Source organism: Engystomops pustulosus, chromosome 8 (assembly GCF_040894005.1).
Source record: "Engystomops pustulosus chromosome 8, aEngPut4.maternal, whole genome shotgun sequence".
Classification (NCBI taxonomy): Eukaryota; Metazoa; Chordata; class Amphibia; order Anura; family Leptodactylidae; genus Engystomops; species Engystomops pustulosus.
The window spans coordinates 105,108,552-105,129,256 of record NC_092418.1 but is presented as its reverse complement, the minus strand read 5'-3'; the positions used below and the strand labels follow the sequence as shown (position 1 = coordinate 105,129,256).

Genomic DNA, 20,705 nt, shown 5'->3' with positions numbered 1-20,705 from the left:
GGATTGCCCAAGTCGGGATCTTGGGGTGGGTTTAGGTCTTTTGAATTCCATCAGGATCCCCTTGAAGGTTTGGGACTTGACTTGGCGCTGCTTCCATGGAAAGCTGTGTGTGAGGGACAACTTGAAGTGTAGGAGCTCTGAAGAAAGGGGTTGTCCCCGGGAGGAGTGCGGTGGCCTGCTGGAGAGCATGGACCACTTCCTGCTTCAGTGCCCCTTTAACACAGAGGTGTACAACCGGGTGGGCGCTTCCATCCATTGGCCCGGGTTGGCCGGTCTCTCCTATGCGGAGTGGGCCTATGGAGCATTCAGAGGCCTGGGTGGCCGGGACCGCTGCACGTTATTCCTAGTTAGTCTAGTGGTCAGGTACCACACGTGGAACGCACGGTGCTTAGTATCGACGCAGCGTAAAATCCTCCCGGTGGATGAGGTGGTTAGGAACATTCTGGGTGACCTGGTGAAGGTGCGCTCTCTGGAGTATGAGAGGCTGGGCACGGGGAGGGCCTCTCTCCTTTGGAGGGGGTTCTCCTTTAGTGTCCCTTAGTCTGTCATCTCCGCTCCTGGTGTTGGGCTGAAGCTGACACTGTAGATTTTTGTTTTGTATCTGAGGTTATAGTGATGTAGGGGCTTGCAGGCGCCAAACCTGGGCTTTATGTGGTTGGTTTGTTATATGTTGATATGTTTAATGTGTTTGTATTTTGTGAACAGTGTGTATTTATGTAGTTATAGTTAATGTGTATATAGCTTGGTTGGTTTTTGGGGTGTTGGTGTTAGGGTGTAGGTTGGGAGGGGGGTGGACGGGATTTGGACAATATGATCCTGGGCACTGGTCTGGACTATATAGCGCGAACTTTGGACGTTAGACCAGTGTCTGGGTGGGAGGGTGATGGGCGTGGGATTTAGTTAGTTATATTTAATGTTTTTATTTCCTGTTTGTCTTTTTTTGCTGTGTATTCTTTAGTTATTTATGGGAAAAAAAAAAAAAAAATTATTATAAAAAGTTATATATAAAAAAAAAAAAAATTATTATAAAAAGTTATATATAAAAAAAAAAAAAAAAAAAATTAGGTGGTGGGATTGGGTGAAGGTTTTGTTTTATAATGCTGATTGTGTGGTGTGTGTGTGTGGCTGGGCCAGGAGATTTTTGTAAGTCTCTTTTAGTTTGTATTATTGTTTTGTTATTATTATTATTGTTTTATTTTGCCAGAAGTTATGGCTTGATTTATGTTTATTGTTGTAATGTTTTTCATTTTTATATATAAAATAAAAGATTTACAGGATGTAACTCAGGATCAGTACAGGATAAGTAATGTCATGTATGTACACAGTGACTGCACCAGCAGCAGAATAGTGAGTGCAGCTCTGGGGTATAATACAGGATGTAACTCAGGATCAGTACAGGATAAGTAATGTCATGTATGTATACAGTGACTGCACCAGCAGCAGAATAGTGAGTGCAGCTCTGGAGTATAATACAGGATGTAACTCAGGATCAGTACAGGATAAGTAATGTCATGTATGTACACAGTGACTGCACTAGCAGAATAGTGAGTGCAGCTCTGGAGTATAATACAGGATGTAACTCAGGATCAGTACTGGATAAGTAATGTCATGTATGTACACAGTGACTGCACCAGCAGCAGAATAGTGAGTGCAGCTCTGGGGTATAATACAGGATGTAACTCAGGATCAGTACAGGATAAGTAATGTCATGTATGTACACAGTGACTCCTCCAGCAGAATAGTGAGTGCAGCTCTGGAGTATAATACAGGATGTAACTCAGGATCAGTACTGGATAAGTAATGTCATGTATGTACACAGTGACTGCACCAGCAGCAGAATAGTGAGTGCAGCTCTGGGGTATAATACATAATGTATACACTGTGTATCGTTGTGCTCCTGGTGGGGGATGGGCACATTCCAGACCTCCGCACATATCATTACATAATCAGCGATCAATATTCTCTCACAGGCAGAACATTCATGTTGATAGCTATGATTATTAATGACGGCCATTAGTTGTTGTGTGTGTGATGGCCAAGGCCTCCGGTGCCCGATGCTGCTGGTATTCGCCACTCTGCAGTTACTCATTAATGAGGCAGAGAGAAAGGAGCGGACGATATATGTAACGTCTCCTCACAGGTCGGAGGTCACAACGGCCGAACAGGAGGACAAGATGGGAGATATCCTGTGTATTTTATATTGACCTAGCGTGACATCACAGGAGAGGAGCAACAGTGCAGTGTGTGACATCACAGGAGAGGAGCAACAGTGCAGTGTGTGACATCACAGGAGAGGAGCAGCAGTGCAGTGTGTGACATCACAGGAGAGGAGCAGCAGTGCAGTGTGTGACATCACAGGAGAGGAGCAACAGTGCAGTGTGTGACATCACAGGAGAGGAGCAACAGTGCAGTGTGTGACATCACAGGAGAGGAGCAGCAGTGCAGTGTGTGACATCACAGGAGAGGAGCAGCAGTGCAGTGTGTGACATCACAGGAGAGGAGCAGCAGTGCAGTGTGTGACATCACAGGAGACGAGCAGCAGTGCAGTGTGTGACATCACAGGAGAGGAGCAGCAGTGCAGTGTGTGACATCACAGGAGAGGAGCAGCAGTGCAGTGTGTGACATCACAGGAGAGGAGCAGCAGTGCAGTGTGTGACATCACAGGAGAGGAGCAGCAGTGCAGTGTGTGACATCACAGGAGAGGAGCAGCAGTGCAGTGTGTGACATCACAGGAGAGGAGCAGCAGTGTAGTGTGTGACATCACAGGAGAGGAGCAGCAGTGCAGTGTGTGACATCACAGGAGAGGAGCAGCAGTGCAGTGTGTGACATCACAGGAGAGGAGCAGCAGTGCAGTGTGTGACATCACAGGAGAGGAGCAGCAGTGCAGTGTGTGACATCACAGGAGAGGAGCAGCAGTGCAGTGTGTGACATCACAGGAGAGGAGCAGCAGTTCAGTGTGTGACATCACAGGAGAGGAGCAGCAGTGCAGTGTGTGACATCACAGGAGAGGAGCAGCAGTTCAGTGTGTGACATCACAGGAGAGGAGCAGCAGTGCAGTGTGTGACATCACAGGAGAGGAGCAGCAGTTCAGTGTGTGACATCACAGGAGAGGAGCAGCAGTGCAGTGTGTGACATCACAGGAGAGGAGCAGCAGTTCAGTGTGTGACATCACAGGAAAGGAGCAGCAGTGCAGTGTGTGACATCACAGGAGAGGAGCAGCAGTGCAGTGTGTGACATCACAGGAGAGGAGCAGCAGTGCAGTGTGTGACATCACAGGAGAGGAGCAGCAGTGCAGTGTGTGACATCACAGGAAAGGAGCAGCAGTGCAGTGTGACATTACAGGAGAGGAGCAGCAGTGCAGTGTGTGACATCACAGGAGAGGAGCAGCAGTGCAGTGTGTGACATCACAGGACAGGAGCAGCAGTGTGTGACATCACAGGAGAGGAGCAGCAGTTCAGTGTGTGACATCACAGGAGAGGAGCAGCAGTGCAGTGTGTGACATCACAGGAAAGGAGCAGCAGTGCAGTGTGTGACATCACAGGAGACGAGCAGCAGTGCAGTGTGTGACATCACAGGAGACGAGCAGCAGTGTAGTGTGTGACATCACAGGAGAGGAGCAGCAGTGCATTGTGTGACATCACAGGAGAGGAGCAGCAGTGCAGTGTGTGACATCACAGGAGAGGAGCAGCAGTGCAGTGTGTGACATCACAGGAGAGGAGCAGCAGTGCAGTGTGTGACATCACAGGAGACGAGCAGCAGTGCAGTGTGTGACATCACAGGAGACGAGCAGCAGTGCAGTGTGTGACATCACAGGAGACGAGCAGCAGTGTAGTGTGTGACATCACAGGAGAGGAGCAGCAGTGCAGTGTGTGACATCACAGGAGAGGAGCAGCAGTGCAGTGTGTGACATCACAGGAGAGGAGCAGCAGTGCAGTGTGTGACATCACAGGAGAGGAGCAGCAGTGCAGTGTGTGACATCACAGGAAAGGAGCAGCAGTGCAGTGTGTGACATCACAGGAGAGGAGCAGCAGTGCAGTGTGTGACATCACAGGAGAGGAGCAGCAGTGCAGTGTGTGACATCACAGGAGAGGAGCAGCAGTGCAGTGTGTGACATCACAGGAAAGGAGCAGCAGTGCAGTGTGACATCACAGGAGAGGAGCAGCAGTGCAGTGTGTGACATCACAGGAGAGGAGCAGCAGTGCAGTGTGTGACATCACAGGAAAGGAGCAGCAGTGCAGTGTGTGACATCACAGGAGAGGAGCAGCAGTGCAGTGTGTGACATCACAGGAGAGGAGCAGCAGTGCAGTGTGTGACATCACAGGACAGGAGCAGCAGTGTGTGACATCACAGGAGAGGAGCAGCAGTTCAGTGTGTGACATCACAGGAGAGGAGCAGCAGTGCAGTGTGTGACATCACAGGAAAGGAGCAGCAGTGCAGTGTGTGACATCACAGGAGACGAGCAGCAGTGCAGTGTGTGACATCACAGGAGACGAGCAGCAGTGTAGTGTGTGACATCACAGGAGAGGAGCAGCAGTGCATTGTGTGACATCACAGGAGAGGAGCAGCAGTGCAGTGTGTGACATCACAGGAGAGGAGCAGCAGTGCAGTGTGTGACATCACAGGAGAGGAGCAGCAGTGTGTGACATCACAGGAGAGGAGCAGCAGTGCAGTGTGTGACATCACAGGAAAGGAGCAGCAGTGCAGTGTGTGACATCACAGGAGACGAGCAGCAGTGCAGTGTGTGACATCACAGGAGAAGAGCAGCAGTGTGTGACATCACAGGAGAGGAGCAGCAGTGCAGTGTGTGACATCACAGGAGAAGAGCAGCAGTGTGTGACATCACAGGAGAGGAGCAGCAGTGCAGTGTGTGACATCACAGGAGAGGAGCAGCAGTGCAGTGTGTGACATCACAGGAGACGAGCAGCAGTGCAGTGTGTGACATCACAGGAGACGAGCAGCAGTGTAGTGTGTGACATCACAGGAGAGGAGCAGCAGTGCAGTGTGTGACATCACAGGAGAGGAGCAGCAGTGCAGTGTGTGACATCACAGGAGAGGAGCAGCAGTGCAGTGTGTGACATCACAGGAGAGGAGCAGCAGTGCAGTGTGTGACATCACAGGAGAGGAGCAGCAGTTCAGTGTGTGACATCACAGGAGAGGAGCAGCAGTTCAGTGTGTGACATCACAGGAGAGGAGCAGCAGTGCAGTGTGTGACATCACAGGAGAGGAGCAGCAGTTCAGTGTGTGACATCACAGGAGAGGAGCAGCAGTGCAGTGTGTGACATCACAGGAGAGGAGCAGCAGTTCAGTGTGTGACATCACAGGAGAGGAGCAGCAGTGCAGTGTGTGACATCACAGGAGAGGAGCAGCAGTGCAGTGTGTGACATCACAGGAAAGGAGCAGCAGTGCAGTGTGTGACATCACAGGAGAGGAGCAGCAGTGCAGTGTGTGACATCACAGGAGAGGAGCAGCAGTGCAGTGTGTGACATCACAGGAGAGGAGCAGCAGTGCAGTGTGTGACATCACAGGAAAGGAGCAGCAGTGCAGTGTGTGACATCACAGGAGAGGAGCAGCAGTGCAGTGTGTGACATCACAGGAGAGGAGCAGCAGTGCAGTGTGTGACATCACAGGAAAGGAGCAGCAGTGCAGTGTGTGACATCACAGGAGAGGAGCAGCAGTGCAGTGTGTGACATCACAGGAGAGGAGCAGCAGTGCAGTGTGTGACATCACAGGACAGGAGCAGCAGTGTGTGACATCACAGGAGAGGAGCAGCAGTTCAGTGTGTGACATCACAGGAGAGGAGCAGCAGTGCAGTGTGTGACATCACAGGAAAGGAGCAGCAGTGCAGTGTGTGACATCACAGGAGACGAGCAGCAGTGCAGTGTGTGACATCACAGGAGACGAGCAGCAGTGTAGTGTGTGACATCACAGGAGAGGAGCAGCAGTGCATTGTGTGACATCACAGGAGAGGAGCAGCAGTGCAGTGTGTGACATCACAGGAGAGGAGCAGCAGTGCAGTGTGTGACATCACAGGAGAGGAGCAGCAGTGTGTGACATCACAGGAGAGGAGCAGCAGTGCAGTGTGTGACATCACAGGAAAGGAGCAGCAGTGCAGTTTGTGACATCACAGGAGAGGAGCAGCAGTGCAGTGTGTGACATCACAGGAGACAAGCTTTAGTCCTGTCTCGGGACACATCAGTTATTGTTTGTCTGTCTCAGGGACACGTGTGGGTCTCCTCTTCCATCGGAGGGACTTTCATTGATGGATAAAGTACAAGGAAACCTGAAGCAGATGAAGGATCTGTCACACTGTCACCGCCTGATACTGGACTGAGCAGGAGCCCGGCGTGTGACACTGCGGCAACGGAGATAAGGAGCGCCTCTCCTACACAGCGCCGCTCATCATCCACCGAATAAACACTTCTACAACTCCATCATAGACATGTCTCATTTCTTCTCTATTTCCTGTTACTCTGCTTGCTGTCAGTGAGTAGTAACAATTCTTATTTACATACAGAAGCTGAACACCTGCAAACAACTGTAGGTTTGTTACAATTGTAACTGGTCTAGACAAACCCTGTTAACTAAATAGAGTGATAATATCACCTGCGCTGGTACATTGTAACAAACTATCAGGACTGGAGAGATCCCCCGCTGTGGTGTGTATGCCGTCACTATGGCCGCACGCTCTTATGTAGATACACTAAACAATGGGAATCAATATTGGCGTTGGAGTGGAGTGGCGATGTCGGGCGCTGCGGCTGTGGCTTTGTACTTTATTTACAGTCTGGTCTTGATAACATTCAGAGTTATTCCACAATTTCCTCATGTCAACTCCTCAGGGTAGGAACTCTCCTAGTACTGTGTAACAAACCCTCAGCTGTGCTCACCTGTGGATGAAACATGGAAAGTTCTTATTTATTGCAGAGATGTTGTGCCCTTTAGATGACATCACAGCGGCACTGAATGATGACATCATATAGTGAGGTCATAGTTGCGGAAGACATCACAGTGTGAGGCCCCAGGGTGTGTGATATCACCCTCCAGCCTGAGAAGGGTCACCCACAGTCACTATAGATAGAGGGGGTCTGCAGCCTGAGCCGGGCCACCCCTCCCCCTAACCTCACCCCTCTAGGGGCACAGCCTGTGCAGGGGGAGCACCCACAGTCACTATAGATACAGAGGGGTCTGCAGCCTGAGCCAGGGGTCTCCCCCACACCTCCGGGGGTACAGCCTGTGCAGGGGGAGCAGCCACAGTCACTATAGATACAGGGGGGTCTGCAGCCTGAGCCGGGGGTCTCCCCCACACCTCACCCCTCCGGGGGTACAACCTGTGCCGGTGGAGCAGCCACAGTCACTATAGATACAGGGGGGTCTGCAGCCTGAGCCGGGGGTCTCCCCCACACCTCACCCCTCCAAGGGTACAGCCTGTGCAGGGGGAGCAGCCACAGTCACTACAGATACAGGGGGGTCTGCAGCCTGAGCCGGGGGTCTCCCTCACACCTCACCCCTCCAGGGGTACAGCCTGTGCAGGGGGAGCAGCCACAGTCACTATAGGTACAGGGGGTCTGCAGCCTGAGCCGGGGGTCTCCTCCACACCTCATCCCTCCGGGGGTACAAATATAGCCACCTGCTAGTAACTGCCATGTATAAAGAGTTACTGGAGTTACTGGATACTGGGGTAGGGGTGATGTACATGATTTTATGGATCCCGCCCCTTCTGTTCCATAAAGAACTTCTTGTTTATTTTATTGATTCTGTTATTTGCATAATGTGGAGCAATGACACCCAGCAGTGGGAGGAGCTTCAGGGTGTACACATCCACGGGTCTACCTCATTGTTTATATAGAATCTGAGTTTTTCTCCACCTGCTCTGCCTTAGATTATCCACCAGAGGGCGCTCCTTACATTCATAAATCATTCCTTAAAGGGGTATACGAATGGATCCTCAAAACAGAAGCTAATATGTAATTAGTTAGAAATTAGCAGAAAATGCTGTTGACATAGACTTTTATGTACAATTAATTTAATCAGTCTCTTGATTTTCTCTGCGCGGAGCAGCCACGGGACAGAAGATGCCGCTGGTCACATGTCCACATCACATGTCCTGCAGCTGCCTAGGCAGGTCATGTGATCAGCACTGGTTGTAGTGGGTTGGTTGCAGTGCATCCAGTATGGCCGGTGTGTGGTGAGACGTCATCTCAGTGGGTTATGTACAGTGATGGCAGTTACACATCATTACTATGGTAACAGAGCAGGACACAGTCTGTTATATCATCACTGGGAGCAGAGCACAAGAGGGAGGAGGAGTTACTGAGAACTAAAGGATCATGGGACTTGTAGTTTCCAATGGCGGCCATATCCGCCTACTTTGGTGAGGCCATAACATTTGTGAATCCTAATATCAAACTATTTAAACTCCATGTTACGACTAATGACATTGAGTTTTGTTATATTTATATGATCATGGGTTTTTGTGTCAGACGTTCATGTTACCGGAATACACCTTTAACCCCTTAAGGACCAAGCCCTTTTTTGTCTTTGCGTTTTTTACTTTTCACTCCCCACCTTCAAAAATCTATAACTTTTTTATTTTTCCATACAAAGAGCTGTGTATGGGCTTATTTTTTGCGTAACAAATTGCACTTCGTAGTGATGGTATTAAATATTCCCTGCCGTGTACTGGGAAGCGGTAAAAAAAATTCTAAATACAGTGACAATTATGAAAAAACACATTTAAGCCATTTCTTGTGGGCTTGGTTTTTACAGCTTTCACGGTGCGCCCCAAATGACAGGTCTACTTCATTCATTGGGTCAATACGATCACGGGGATACCAAATTTGTATAGGTTTTATAATATTTTCATACATTTACAAAAATTAAAACCTCCTGTACAGAAAAAAAATTCTTCATTTTGCTGTGTTCTTGCGCTAATAACGTTTTCATACTTTAGCGTACGGAGATGTGGGTGGTGTCATTTGCGACTTCTGATGACGTTTTCAATGCTTCTATTTTTAGGACTGTGTGACCTTTTTATCACTTTTTATAGAATTTTTTCTATTTTTCAAAATGGCAAAAAATTGCCATTTGCGACTTCAGGCCCTATTTTCCGTTACGAGGTTAAACGCAGTGAAAAAGCGTTATTATAGTTTGATCGGGCATTTTGGGACGCGGCGATACCTAATGTGTTTATGATTTTTACTGTTCATTTATATTTATATCGGTTCTAGGGAAAGGGGGGTGATTTGAATTTTTATGTTTATTTAATATAATTTTTTTTAATTTTTTTAATTTATTTTGTTTAACTATTTTTCAGACTCCCTAGGGTACTTTAACCCTAGGTTGTCTGATTGTTCCTACCATATGCTGCCATACAACAGTATATGGGGATTTTGCACACCATCTATTAAAATGTGCGAATTGCACATTGTAATAGATAGCCTAAAACATGATAGCCTCGGATCTTTGCGTGCTTCATTATAAAGCAAACGCCCAGTGTGTATGAAGAGGGCTCAGCCCGTGAGCCCTCAACATACTCCCCCATGCACAGCAAGACGTAAAGGTACGTTTTATTGCGCTATGCGGTTAAACTCCTTAAGGACACAAGATTTTATAGTTTTTGGTACATAATCTTAAATAAAATAAGAAGCTCCCCTTAGTTGTGGTGTATAATCTGTATGTAGTGAGCTCCTCCTAGTGGTGGTGTATAAGATGTATGTAGTGACCTCTCCCTAGTGGTGGTGTATAAGATGTATGTAGTGAGCTCCCCCTAGTGATGGTGTATGATCTGTATGTAGTGAGCTCCCCCTAGTGGTGGTGTATAAGATGTATGTAGTGAGCTCCCCCTAGTGGTGGTGTATAAGATGTATGTAGTGAGCTCCCCCTAGTGGTGGTGTATAATCTGTATGTAGTGATCTCCCCCTAGTGGTGGTGTAAAATCTGTATGTAGTGAGCTCCCCCTAGTGGTGATGTATAATCTGTATGTAGCGAGCTTCCCCCTAGTGGTGATGTATAATCTGTATATAGCGAGCTCCCCCTAATGGTGGTGTATAATCTGTATGTAGTGAGCTCCCCCTAGTGGTGGTGTATAATCTGTATGTAGTGAGCTCCCCCTAATGGTGGTGTATAATCTGTATGTAGTGAGCTCCCCCTAGTGGTGGTGTATAATCTGTATGTAGTGAGCTCCTCCTAATGGTGGTGTATAATCTGTATGTAGTGTGCTCCTCCTAGTGGTGGTGTATAATCTGTATGTAGTGATCTCCCCCTAGTGGTGGTGTATAATCTGTATGTAGTGAGCTCCCCCTAGTGGTGGTGTATAATCTGTATGTAGTGAGCTCCCCCTAGTGGTGGTGTAGAATGTGCATGTAGCGAGCTCCCCCTAGTGGTGGTGTAGAATGTGCATGTAGCGAGCTCCCCCCTAGTGGTGGTGTAGAATGTGCATGTAGCGAGCTCCCCCTAGTGCTGGTGTAGAATGTGCATGTAGCGAGCTCCCCCTAGTGCTGGTGTATAATCTGCATGTAGCGAGCTCCCCCTAGTGCTGGTGTATAATCTGCATGTAGCGAGCTCCCCCTAGTGCTGGTGTATAATCTGCATGTAGCGAGCTCCCCCTAGTGCTGGTGTATAATCTGCATGTAGCGAGCTCCCCCTAGTGCTGGTGTATAATCTGTATGTAGCGAGCTCCCCCTAGTGCTGGTGTATAATCTGTATGTAGCGAGCTCCCCCTAGTGCTGGTGTATAATCTGTATGTAGCGAGCTCCCCCTAGTGCTGGTGTATAATCTGTATGTAGCGAGCTCCCCCTAGTGCTGGTGTATAATCTGTATGTAGCGAGCTCCCCCTAGTGCTGGTGTATAATCTGTATGTAGCGAGCTCCCCCTAGTGCTGGTGTATAATCTGTATGTAGCGAGCTCCCCCTAGTGCTGGTGTATAATCTGTATGTAGCGAGCTCCCCCTAGTGGTGATGTATAATCTGTATGTAGTGATCTCCCCCTAGTGGTGGTGTATATTATGTATGTAGTGAGCTCCCCCTAGTGGTGGTGTATATTATGTATGTAGTGATCTCCCCCTAGTGGTGGCGTATAATCTGTATGTAGTGAGCTCCCCCTAGTGGTGGCGTATAATCTGTATGTAGCGATCTCCTCCTAGTGGTGGTGTATAAACTGAATGTAGTGATCTCCCCCTAGTGGTGGTGTATAATCTGTATGTAGTGAGCTCCTCCTAGTGGTGGTGTATAATCTGTATGTAGTGATCTCCCCCTAGTGGTGGTGTATAATATGTATGTAGTGATCTACCCCTAGTGGTGGCTGTATAGTCTGTATGTAGTGAGCTCCCCCTAGTGGTGGTGTATAATCTGTATGTAGTGATCTCTCCCTAGTGGTGGTGTATAATCTGTATGTAGCGATCTCCCCCTAGTGGTGGCGTATAATCTGTATGTAGCGATCTCCTCCTAGTGGTGGTGTATAATCTGTATGTAGCGATCTCCCCCTAGTGTTGGTGTATAATCTGTATGTAGTGATCTCCCCCTAGTGGTGGTGTATAATGTGTATGTAGTGAGCTCCCCCTAGTGGTGGTGTATAATCTGTATGTAGCGAGCTCCTCCTAGTGGTGGTGTATAATCTGTATGTAGCGAGCTCCTCCTAGTGGTGGTGTATAATCTGTATGTAGTGAGCTCCCCCTAGTGGTGGCGTATAATCTGTATGTAGCGAGCTCCTCCTAGTGGTGGTGTATAATCTGTATGTAGTGACGTGTTCTTTGTATCCATGTGAGTTTGGTGATGCCATGTTCAGGTATGTAGTGTACTGGAGGGTGTGTGTCCCAGATTCCGTTGTGTGACATCATGCCGGTCACGTTGCGTCTCCTGGAATTTAGATGATTTCTAGTCACCAGATAAAAATTAGGGTAGGAAAGTGCAGGGTAGTGAGTGCAGCGGGCAGGAAGGTGTTACTGCTACCTGAGAGGTCACATGACAATTGAACACCAAATTTGCCTTCAGCCACATGGAGACTACGACTCCCAACATGCTCCAAATTCCAGAAACATGACTGCCCATCCTCCAACACGTGAGGACAGAGCATGGAATGTCACCTGCTCATCCTGTGCCACCTGATTCCTGCTTTTCTGTTATCAGCCATTTCATCTTGAGGAGACGAGACTGAGAGGGGAATCTACATACAGATTATACACCACCATTAGGGGGAGCTCACTACATACAGATTATACACCACCATTAGGGGGAGCTCACTACATACACATTATACACCACCACTAGGGGGAGCTCACTACATACAGATTATACACCACCACTAGGAGGAGATCACTACATACAGATTATACACCACCACTAGGAGGAGATCACTACATACACATTATACACCACCACTAGGGGGAGATCACTACATACAGATTATACACCACCACTAGGGAGATCACTACATACAGATTATACACCACCACTAGGGGGAGATCACTACATACACATTATACACCACCACTAGGGGGAGATCACTACATACAGATTATACACCACCACTAGGGAGATCACTACATACAGATTATACACCACCACTAGGGGGAGCTCACTACATACAGATTATACACCACCACTAGGGGGAGATCACTACATACAGATTATACACCACCACTAGGGGGAGCTCACTACATACAGATTATACACCACCACTGGGGGGAGCTCAATACATACAGATTATACACCACCACTAGGAGGAGCTCACTACATACAGATTATATACCACCACTAGGGGGAGCTCACTACATACAAACTATACACCACCACTAGGGGGAGCTCACTACATACAGATTATACACCACCACTAGGGAGAGCTCACTACATACAGATTATACACCACCACTAGGGGGAGCTCACTACATACAGATTATACACCACCACTAGGAGGAGCTCACTACATACAGATTATACACCACCACTAGGGGGGGATCGCTACATACAGATTATACACCACCACTAGGGGGAGATCGCTACATACAGATTATACACCACCACTAGAGGGAGATCACTACATACAGATTATACACCACCACTAGGAGGAGATCACTACATACAGATTATACACCACCACTAGGAGGAGATCACTACATACAGATTATACACCACCACTAGGAGGAGATCACTACATACAGATTATACACCACCACTAGGAGGAGATCACTACATACAGATTATACACCACCACTAGGAGGAGATCACTACATACAGATTATACACGACCACTAGGAGGAGATCACTACATACAGATTATACACCACCACTAGGGGGAGCTCACTACATACAGATTATACACCACCACTAGGAGGAGATCCCTACATACAGATTATACACCATCACTAGGGGGAGTTTACTACATACAGATTATACACCACCACTAGGGGGAGATCACTACATACAGATTATACACGACCACTAGGAGGAGATCACTACATACAGATTATACACGACCACTAGGAGGAGATCACTACATACAGATTATACACTACCACTAGGAGATCACTACATACAGATTATACACGACCACTAGGAGGAGATCACTACATACAGATTATACACGACCACTAGGAGGAGATCACTACATACAGATTATACACGACCACTAGGAGGAGATCACTACATACAGATTATACACGACCACTAGGAGGAGATCACTACATACAGATTATACACGACCACTAGGAGGAGATCACTACATACAGATTATACACGACCACTAGGAGGAGATCACTACATACAGATTATACACCACCACTAGGGGGAGCTCACTACATACAGATTATACACCACCACTAGGGGGAGATCACTACATACAGATTCTACACCACCACTAGGGGGAGCTCACTACATACAGATTATACATCACCACTAGGGGGAGCTCACTACATACAGATTATACACCACCACTAGGAGGAGATCACTACATACAGATTATAGATTACCACTAGGGCAGTGATGGCGAACCTTTTAGAGCCTGAGTGCCCAAACTTCAACCAAAAGCCACTTATTTATTGCAAAGTGCCAGCGCAGCAATTTAAGCAGTAATGTATTTCTCCTTGTTCTTTGACAACTTTCAATCGTTCAGCCTCCCAAGGACACAAACGTGTTTTAAAGGAGGAGGGCAAATTCCCCTATCATTGTAGGAAGATTTTTTGCGTCCTGTCTGGTGAAGTTCATGCTGGGGTGATGGCCTGGGTGCCCACAGAGAGGGCTCCGAGTGCCGCCTCTGGCACCAGTGCCATAGGTTTGCCACCACTGCACTAGGGGGAGATTACTACATACAGATTATACACCACCACTAGGGGGAGATCACTACATACACATTATACACCACCACTAGGGGGAGATCACTACATATAGATTATACACCACCACTAGGGGGAGCTCACTACATACAGATTATACACCACCACTAGGGGGAGCTCACTACATACAGATTATACACCACCACTAGGAGGAGATCACTACATACAGATTATACACCACCACTAGGGGGAGCTCACTACATACAGATTATACACCACCACTAGGAGGAGATCACTACATACAGATTATACACCACCACTAGGAGGAGATCACTACATACAGATTATACACCACCACTAGGGGGAGATCACTACATACAGATTATACACCACCACTAGGGGGAGATCACTACATACAGATTATACACCACCACTAGGAGATCACTACATACAGATTATACACCACCACTAGGGGGAGCTCACTACATACAGATTATACACCACCACTAGGAGGAGCTTACTACATACAGATTATACACCACCACTAGGAGGAGATCACTACATACAGATTATACACCACCACTAGGAGGAGATCACTACATACAGATTATACACCACCACTAGGGGGAGATCACTACATACACATTATACACCACCACTAGGGGGAGCTCACTACATACACATTATACACCACCACTAGGGGGAGCTCACTACATACACATTATACACCACCACTAGGGGGAGCTCACTACATACACATTATACACCACCACTAGGGGGAGCTCACTACATACAGATTATACACCACCACTAGGGGGAGATCACTACATACACATTATACACCACCACTAGGGGGAGCTCACTACATACACATTATACACCACCACTAGGGGGAGCTCACTACATACACATTATACACCACCACTAGGGGGAGCTCACTACATACACATTATACACCACCACTAGGGGGAGCTCACTACATACAGATTATACACCACCACTAGGGGGAGATCACTACATACGGATAATACACCACCACTAGGGGGAGCTCACTACATACACATTATACACCACCACTAGGGGGAGCTTACTACTTTCTGGCTGTGTGTGAAGCTCTGGCAGTCTGCGCTGTGTTCCGGGGGTCTCTGTGGGGTTCAGGATCCGCGGATGATGGGGGTGACGGTTCCTCGGGTGAGAGCGGGTGCTTCCTCCTCCTGTGGGTGCGCCCGTCCGGGAGTGTCGTGGGCGGGGCCCTGCAGAGTCACCCGGAGCTGCTGTCCCGGTCGGGTCACTCTCTCGGTGACGGGACTGATGACACCCGAGTATGCAGGGACAGGAGGGTGACCCGCAGGCTGGCGCCGGTGACCCGCTGCGGGGGCTGCTGCGGCCGCTGTGCCGGGTGTTGCTGCTGCTGTTACCCGTCTATGTGTGCGGGCGGCTCGGGCTCGGACTCTCCTGGATTCTTTTCGGACTTTTCCTTTGGATTTTCTGGAATCGGAACAAGAAATGGAAATTGTCGCGGATGCGGGCGGCCTGGGAGCTGCTGGAGAACGAGAGCCTGGAGGTGACCCGCGGGCTGAGCACCCACCAGCTTCCCGCCTGGGTGAGAGAGGGGGCGGGGCCGACGACCTGACTACAGGCCGGGAAATAGTAACAACTTCATGATGAATGACAAGAGAAATAAAATTATTATAGATAACAGGAGATATAAAATTATACTAGATGACGGGAGATAGAACATTATAATGGATATCAGGAGATAAAACATTATAATAGATGACAGGAGATATAACATAATGGATAACAGGAGATGCATATAGCATTATAATGGATGTGACAGGAGATATGACATAATAATGGAAGACAGGAGATATAACATTATAATGGATGACAGGAGATATAACATTATAGTGGATGACTGGAGATTTTTATAACATTATAATAGATAACAGGAGATACAAGATTATAATAGATGACAGGAGATATGACATTATAATGGATGTGACAGGAGCTATAACATTATAATGGATGACAGGAGATATTACATTATAATGGATGTGACAAGAGATATGACATAATAGATGACAGGAGAAATAACATTATAATGGATGACGGGAGATTTTTATAACATTATAATAGATAACAGGAGATACAAGATTATAATAGATGACAGGAGAAATAACATTATAATAGATAACAGGAGATACATATTACATTATAATGGATGACAGGAGATATAACATTATAATAGATGACAGGAGATATAACATTATAATGGATAACAGGAGATATAACATGATAGATGACAGGAGAAATAACATTACAATGGATGACAGGAGATGTAACATAATAATAGATGACCAGAGATATAACATTATAATGGATGACAGGAGGTACAACATTATAATGGATGACAGGAGATGTAACATTATAATAGATGACCGGAGATGTAATGATATAATGGATAACAGGAGATATAACATTATAATGGATGACAGGATATATAACATTATAATAGATGACGGGAGATATAACATTATAATGGATGACAGGAGACGGATATAACATTGTAATGGATGTGTCAGTGTCAGGAGATGATTATTTCATATTATAATCCATATACATTATGTAGACCATATTCTGCCGTCCCTCCCCAATCTCATTGAGAGTCACACATGTCACGTGACTCCTGGGATTATTCTTCACTTGTAATTAGCAGAAGAGAGATTGATGTCGTCCTGTAATCGCTGTCAATCTCCGACTGTGCTGCACCCAAAAATTACTGCTGTCATCACTGCTAAAAAGGAAACCAGCAACTGCAAAGGACAACTGACTGTAGTGTTGACTATCTTCCCTCTGTGGCTCTTTCCCTGTGATGCTTTCTATTTTCCTGCTGTGACTCCTCCTCCTTCAGTGTTGATTATATCCCTTTGTGGCTTCACCTCCTGTAGTGTTGACTATCTTTCTCCTGTGTCTCTTCCTCCTGTTGTGCTTACCATTTTACTGCTGTGGCTCATTCTCCTTCAGTTTTGACTATCTTCCCTCTGTGGTTTTTCCTCCTGTATTGTGGACTCTCTTCCCCCAGTTGCTCCACCTCCTGTAGTGTTGACTATCTTCCCTCTGTGGTTTTTCCTCCTGTATTGTGGACTCTCTTCCCCCAGTTGCTCCACCTCGTGTAGTGTTGACTATCTTCCCCCTGTGTTTTTCCCTCCTGTATTGTGGACTCTCTTCCCCCAGTTGCTCCACCTCCTGTAGTGTTGACTATCTTCCCCCTGTGGTTTCTCCTCCTGTATTGTGGGCTCTCTTCTCCCAGTTGCTTCACCTCATGTAGTGTTGACTATCTTCCCCCTGTGGTTTCTCCTCCTGTATTGTGGGCTCTCTTCTCCCAGTTGCTCCACCTCCTGTAGTGTTGATTATCTTCCTTCTGTGGTTTCTCCTCCTGTATTGTGGACTCTCTTCCTCCAGTTGCTCCACCTCCTGTAGTGTTGACTATCTTCCCCCTGTGGTTTCTCCTCCTGTATTGTGGACTCTTTTCCTCCAGTTGCTCCACCTCCTGTAGTGTTGACTATCTTCCCCCTGTGGTTTCTCCTCCTGTATTGTGGGCTCTCTTCTCCCAGTTGCTCCACCTCCTGTAGTGTTGACTATCTTCCTTCTGTGGTTTTTCCTCCTGTATTGTGGACTCTCTTCCCCCAGTTGCTCCACCTCCTGTAGTGTTGACTATCTTCCCCCTGTGGTTGCTCCTCCTGTATTGTGGACTCTCTTCTCCCAGTTGCTCCACCTCCTGTAGTGTTGACTATCTTCCTTCTGTGGTTTTTCCTCCTGTATTGTGGACTCTCTTCCCCCAGTTGCTCCACCTCGTGTAGTGTTGACTATCTTCCCCCTGTGTTTTTCCCTCCTGTATTGTGGAGTCTCTTCCCCCAGTTGCTCCACCTCGTGTAGTGTTGACTATCTTCCCCCTGTGGTTTCTCCTCCTGTATTGTGGGCTCTCTTCTCCCAGTTGCTCCACCTCATGTAGTGTTGACTATCTTCCCCCTGTGGTTTCTCCTCCTGTATTGTGGGCTCTCTTCCCCCAGTTGCTCCACCTCCTCTAGTTTTGACTATCTTCCCCCTGTGGCTCCACCTCCTGTAGTGTTGACTATCTTCCCCCTGTGGCTCTTCCTCCTTCAGAGTTGACTATCTTTCTGCATTGGCTCCTTCTTTTGTATCTCCCCTCTTTGACTTCCCCTCCTATCTTTTCACTTTAGTGAAAAAGGATATAATGGATATATGGATATAATGTCATCCATTATAATGTCATATATCCTGTCACATCCATTATAATGTTATGTCCATCTCCTGTCATCCATGATAATGTCCTGTAGTGTTGACTATCATCCCAGTGTTGACTATCCCGCTTCTGTAGTGCTTGCTGTTTTCCTCCTGTGGCTCCCCCTCCTGTAGTGTTTACTATCTTACCCCTGTGTCTCTCCATCCTGTAGTGCTAACTATTTTTCTGATGTGGCTCCTCCTCTTTCTGTGTTAACTATCTTCCCACTTTGGTTCTTCCTCCTGTAGTGTTGACTTCCCTTGGTGGCTTCTCTCCTTCTAAAGATCGGACTATCTTCCTGCTTTGACTCCTTCTCCTGTAGTATTGACTATCTGTGAACCCTCCCCCTGAATTGTTGACTATCCTCCCGCCATGGGTTCTCCTCCTGTAGTGTTTACCATCTTTACCTTATGTTTCCTCTTACTGTAGTGTTGACTATTTTCTAGCTCTGGCTCCTCCCTGTGGATCTTCTCCCTGTGGCTCCTTCTACTGTAGTGTTGACTATCCGTCTTCTTTGACTCCTCCTCTTTCATTGTTTTCTATCTTCCACTTGTGACTACTCTTCTTGTATTGTTTACAATTTCTCTGTTTTGGCTCCTTCTTCTGTACTGTGGATTATCCTCTTCTCTTGACTCCTCCTTCTGTAGTGTTGACTATGTTCCTGCTGTGGCTCCTCCTTTTGTAGATTTGAATATCTTGCTACTTTGGCTCCTTTTTCTGTAGTGTTATCTTCCTGCTCTGACCCCTCCTCCAGTAGTGTTGACTATCCTGCCACCATGGGTTCTCCTCCTGTAGTGTTGACTATATTTTCCCGCTGTTTCCTCTTCCTGCAGTGTTGATTATTTTCCCTCAGTAGCTCCTCATCTTGTAGTGTTGACTATCTTCCCCCTTTGGCTCCTCCTCCTTTAGTGCTGACTATTTCTGTTTGGCTCTTTCTCCTATACTGTTGACTATCCTCCCCTTGTGACTCCTCCTTCTGTAGATTTAAATATCTTGCTGCTTTGGCTCCTTCTTCTGTAGTGTTGACTATCCTCCTGCCCTGACCCCTCCTCCAGTAGTGTTGACTACCTGCCACCATGGGTTCACCTCCTGTAATGTTGACTATGTTCCTGCTCTGGACACTTCTCCTGTAGTTATGACTATCTTCCTGCAGAAGTTCTTCCTCCTGTAGTGTGGACTATATTTCCCCTCTGTTTCCTCTTCCTGTAGTGTTCATTATTTTCCCTCTTGACTCCTCCTTCTGTAGTGTTGACTATCCTCCCGCCATGGGTTCTCCTCCGGAAGTGTTGACTGTCCTCCCGCCATGGGTTCTCCTCCGGTAGTGTTGACTGTCCTCCCGCCATGGGTTCTCCACCAGTAGTGTTGACTACCCTCCCGCCATGGGTTCTCCTCCGGTAGTGTTGACTGCTTCCCCACTGTGGACATTTCTCCTGTAGTTATGACTATGTTTCCCCTCTGTTTCCTCTTCCTGTAGTGTTGACTATCTTCCCTCTGTGGCTCCTCCTGTAGTGTTGACTATCTTCCCTCTGTGGCTCCTCCTGTAGTGTTGACTATCTTCCCTCTGTGGCTCCTCCTGTAGTGTTGACTATCTTCCCCCTGTTTCCCCTGTTGTGTTGGTTACCTTCTTGCTTAGGTTACTCATCCTGTAGTGTGGACTATCCTCTCCCTGTGCCTCCTACTCCGGAAGTGCTGACCATCTTTCTGCTGTGTTTCCTCCACCGTTAGTATTGACTATCTTCCCTCTGTTTTCTCCACCTGGAGTATTGACTATATTTCCTCTGTGGCACCTCCACATGTAGTGTTGACTATCTCCCTGCTGTGGCTCCTCCTTATGTAATGTTGACTATCTCCCTGCTGTGGCTCCTCCTTCTGTAATGTTGACTATCTTCCTGCTGTGGCTCCTCCCTCTGTAATGTTGACTATCTCCCTGCTGTGGCTCCTCCCTCTGTAATGTTGACTATCTTCCTGCTGTGGCTCCTCCTCATGTAGTGTTGACTATCCTCCTGCTGTGGCTCCTCCTTCTGTAATGTTGACTATCTTCCTGCTGTGGCTCCTCCCTCTGTAATGTTGACTATCTTCCTGCTGTGGCTCCTCCTCATGTAGTGTTGACTATCCTCCTGCTGTGGCTCCTCCTTC

The 20,705-nt window shown here is 47.4% G+C and overlaps 2 protein-coding genes across 4 annotated transcripts in view; both read left to right on the top strand.

Moving 5' to 3' along the window:
- CFAP221 (cilia and flagella associated protein 221) overlaps window positions 1-6,429 on the top strand; it is a 39,358-nt gene extending 32,929 nt beyond the window's left edge. For 2 of the 3 annotated variants that reach the window (XM_072122150.1, XM_072122152.1), the window contains one exon: window positions 6,217-6,429. In XM_072122150.1, the coding sequence (XP_071978251.1) occupies window positions 6,217-6,331 (115 nt within the window). In that variant the 3' untranslated portion in view covers window positions 6,332-6,429. Of the gene's footprint in view, window positions 1-2,140; window positions 2,325-6,216 lie in introns of those variants that run through there. The other variant, XM_072122151.1, reaches the window with a different exon arrangement.
- Window positions 6,430-15,437: 9,008 nt separating this feature from the next.
- ESYT3 (extended synaptotagmin 3) overlaps window positions 15,438-20,705 on the top strand; it is a 42,740-nt gene continuing 37,472 nt past the window's right edge. Inside the window, exon 1 of the mRNA XM_072122148.1 lies at window positions 15,438-15,866. Within this exon, the coding sequence (XP_071978249.1) occupies window positions 15,588-15,866 (279 nt within the window). The 5' untranslated portion in view covers window positions 15,438-15,587. The remainder of the gene's footprint in view (window positions 15,867-20,705) is intronic.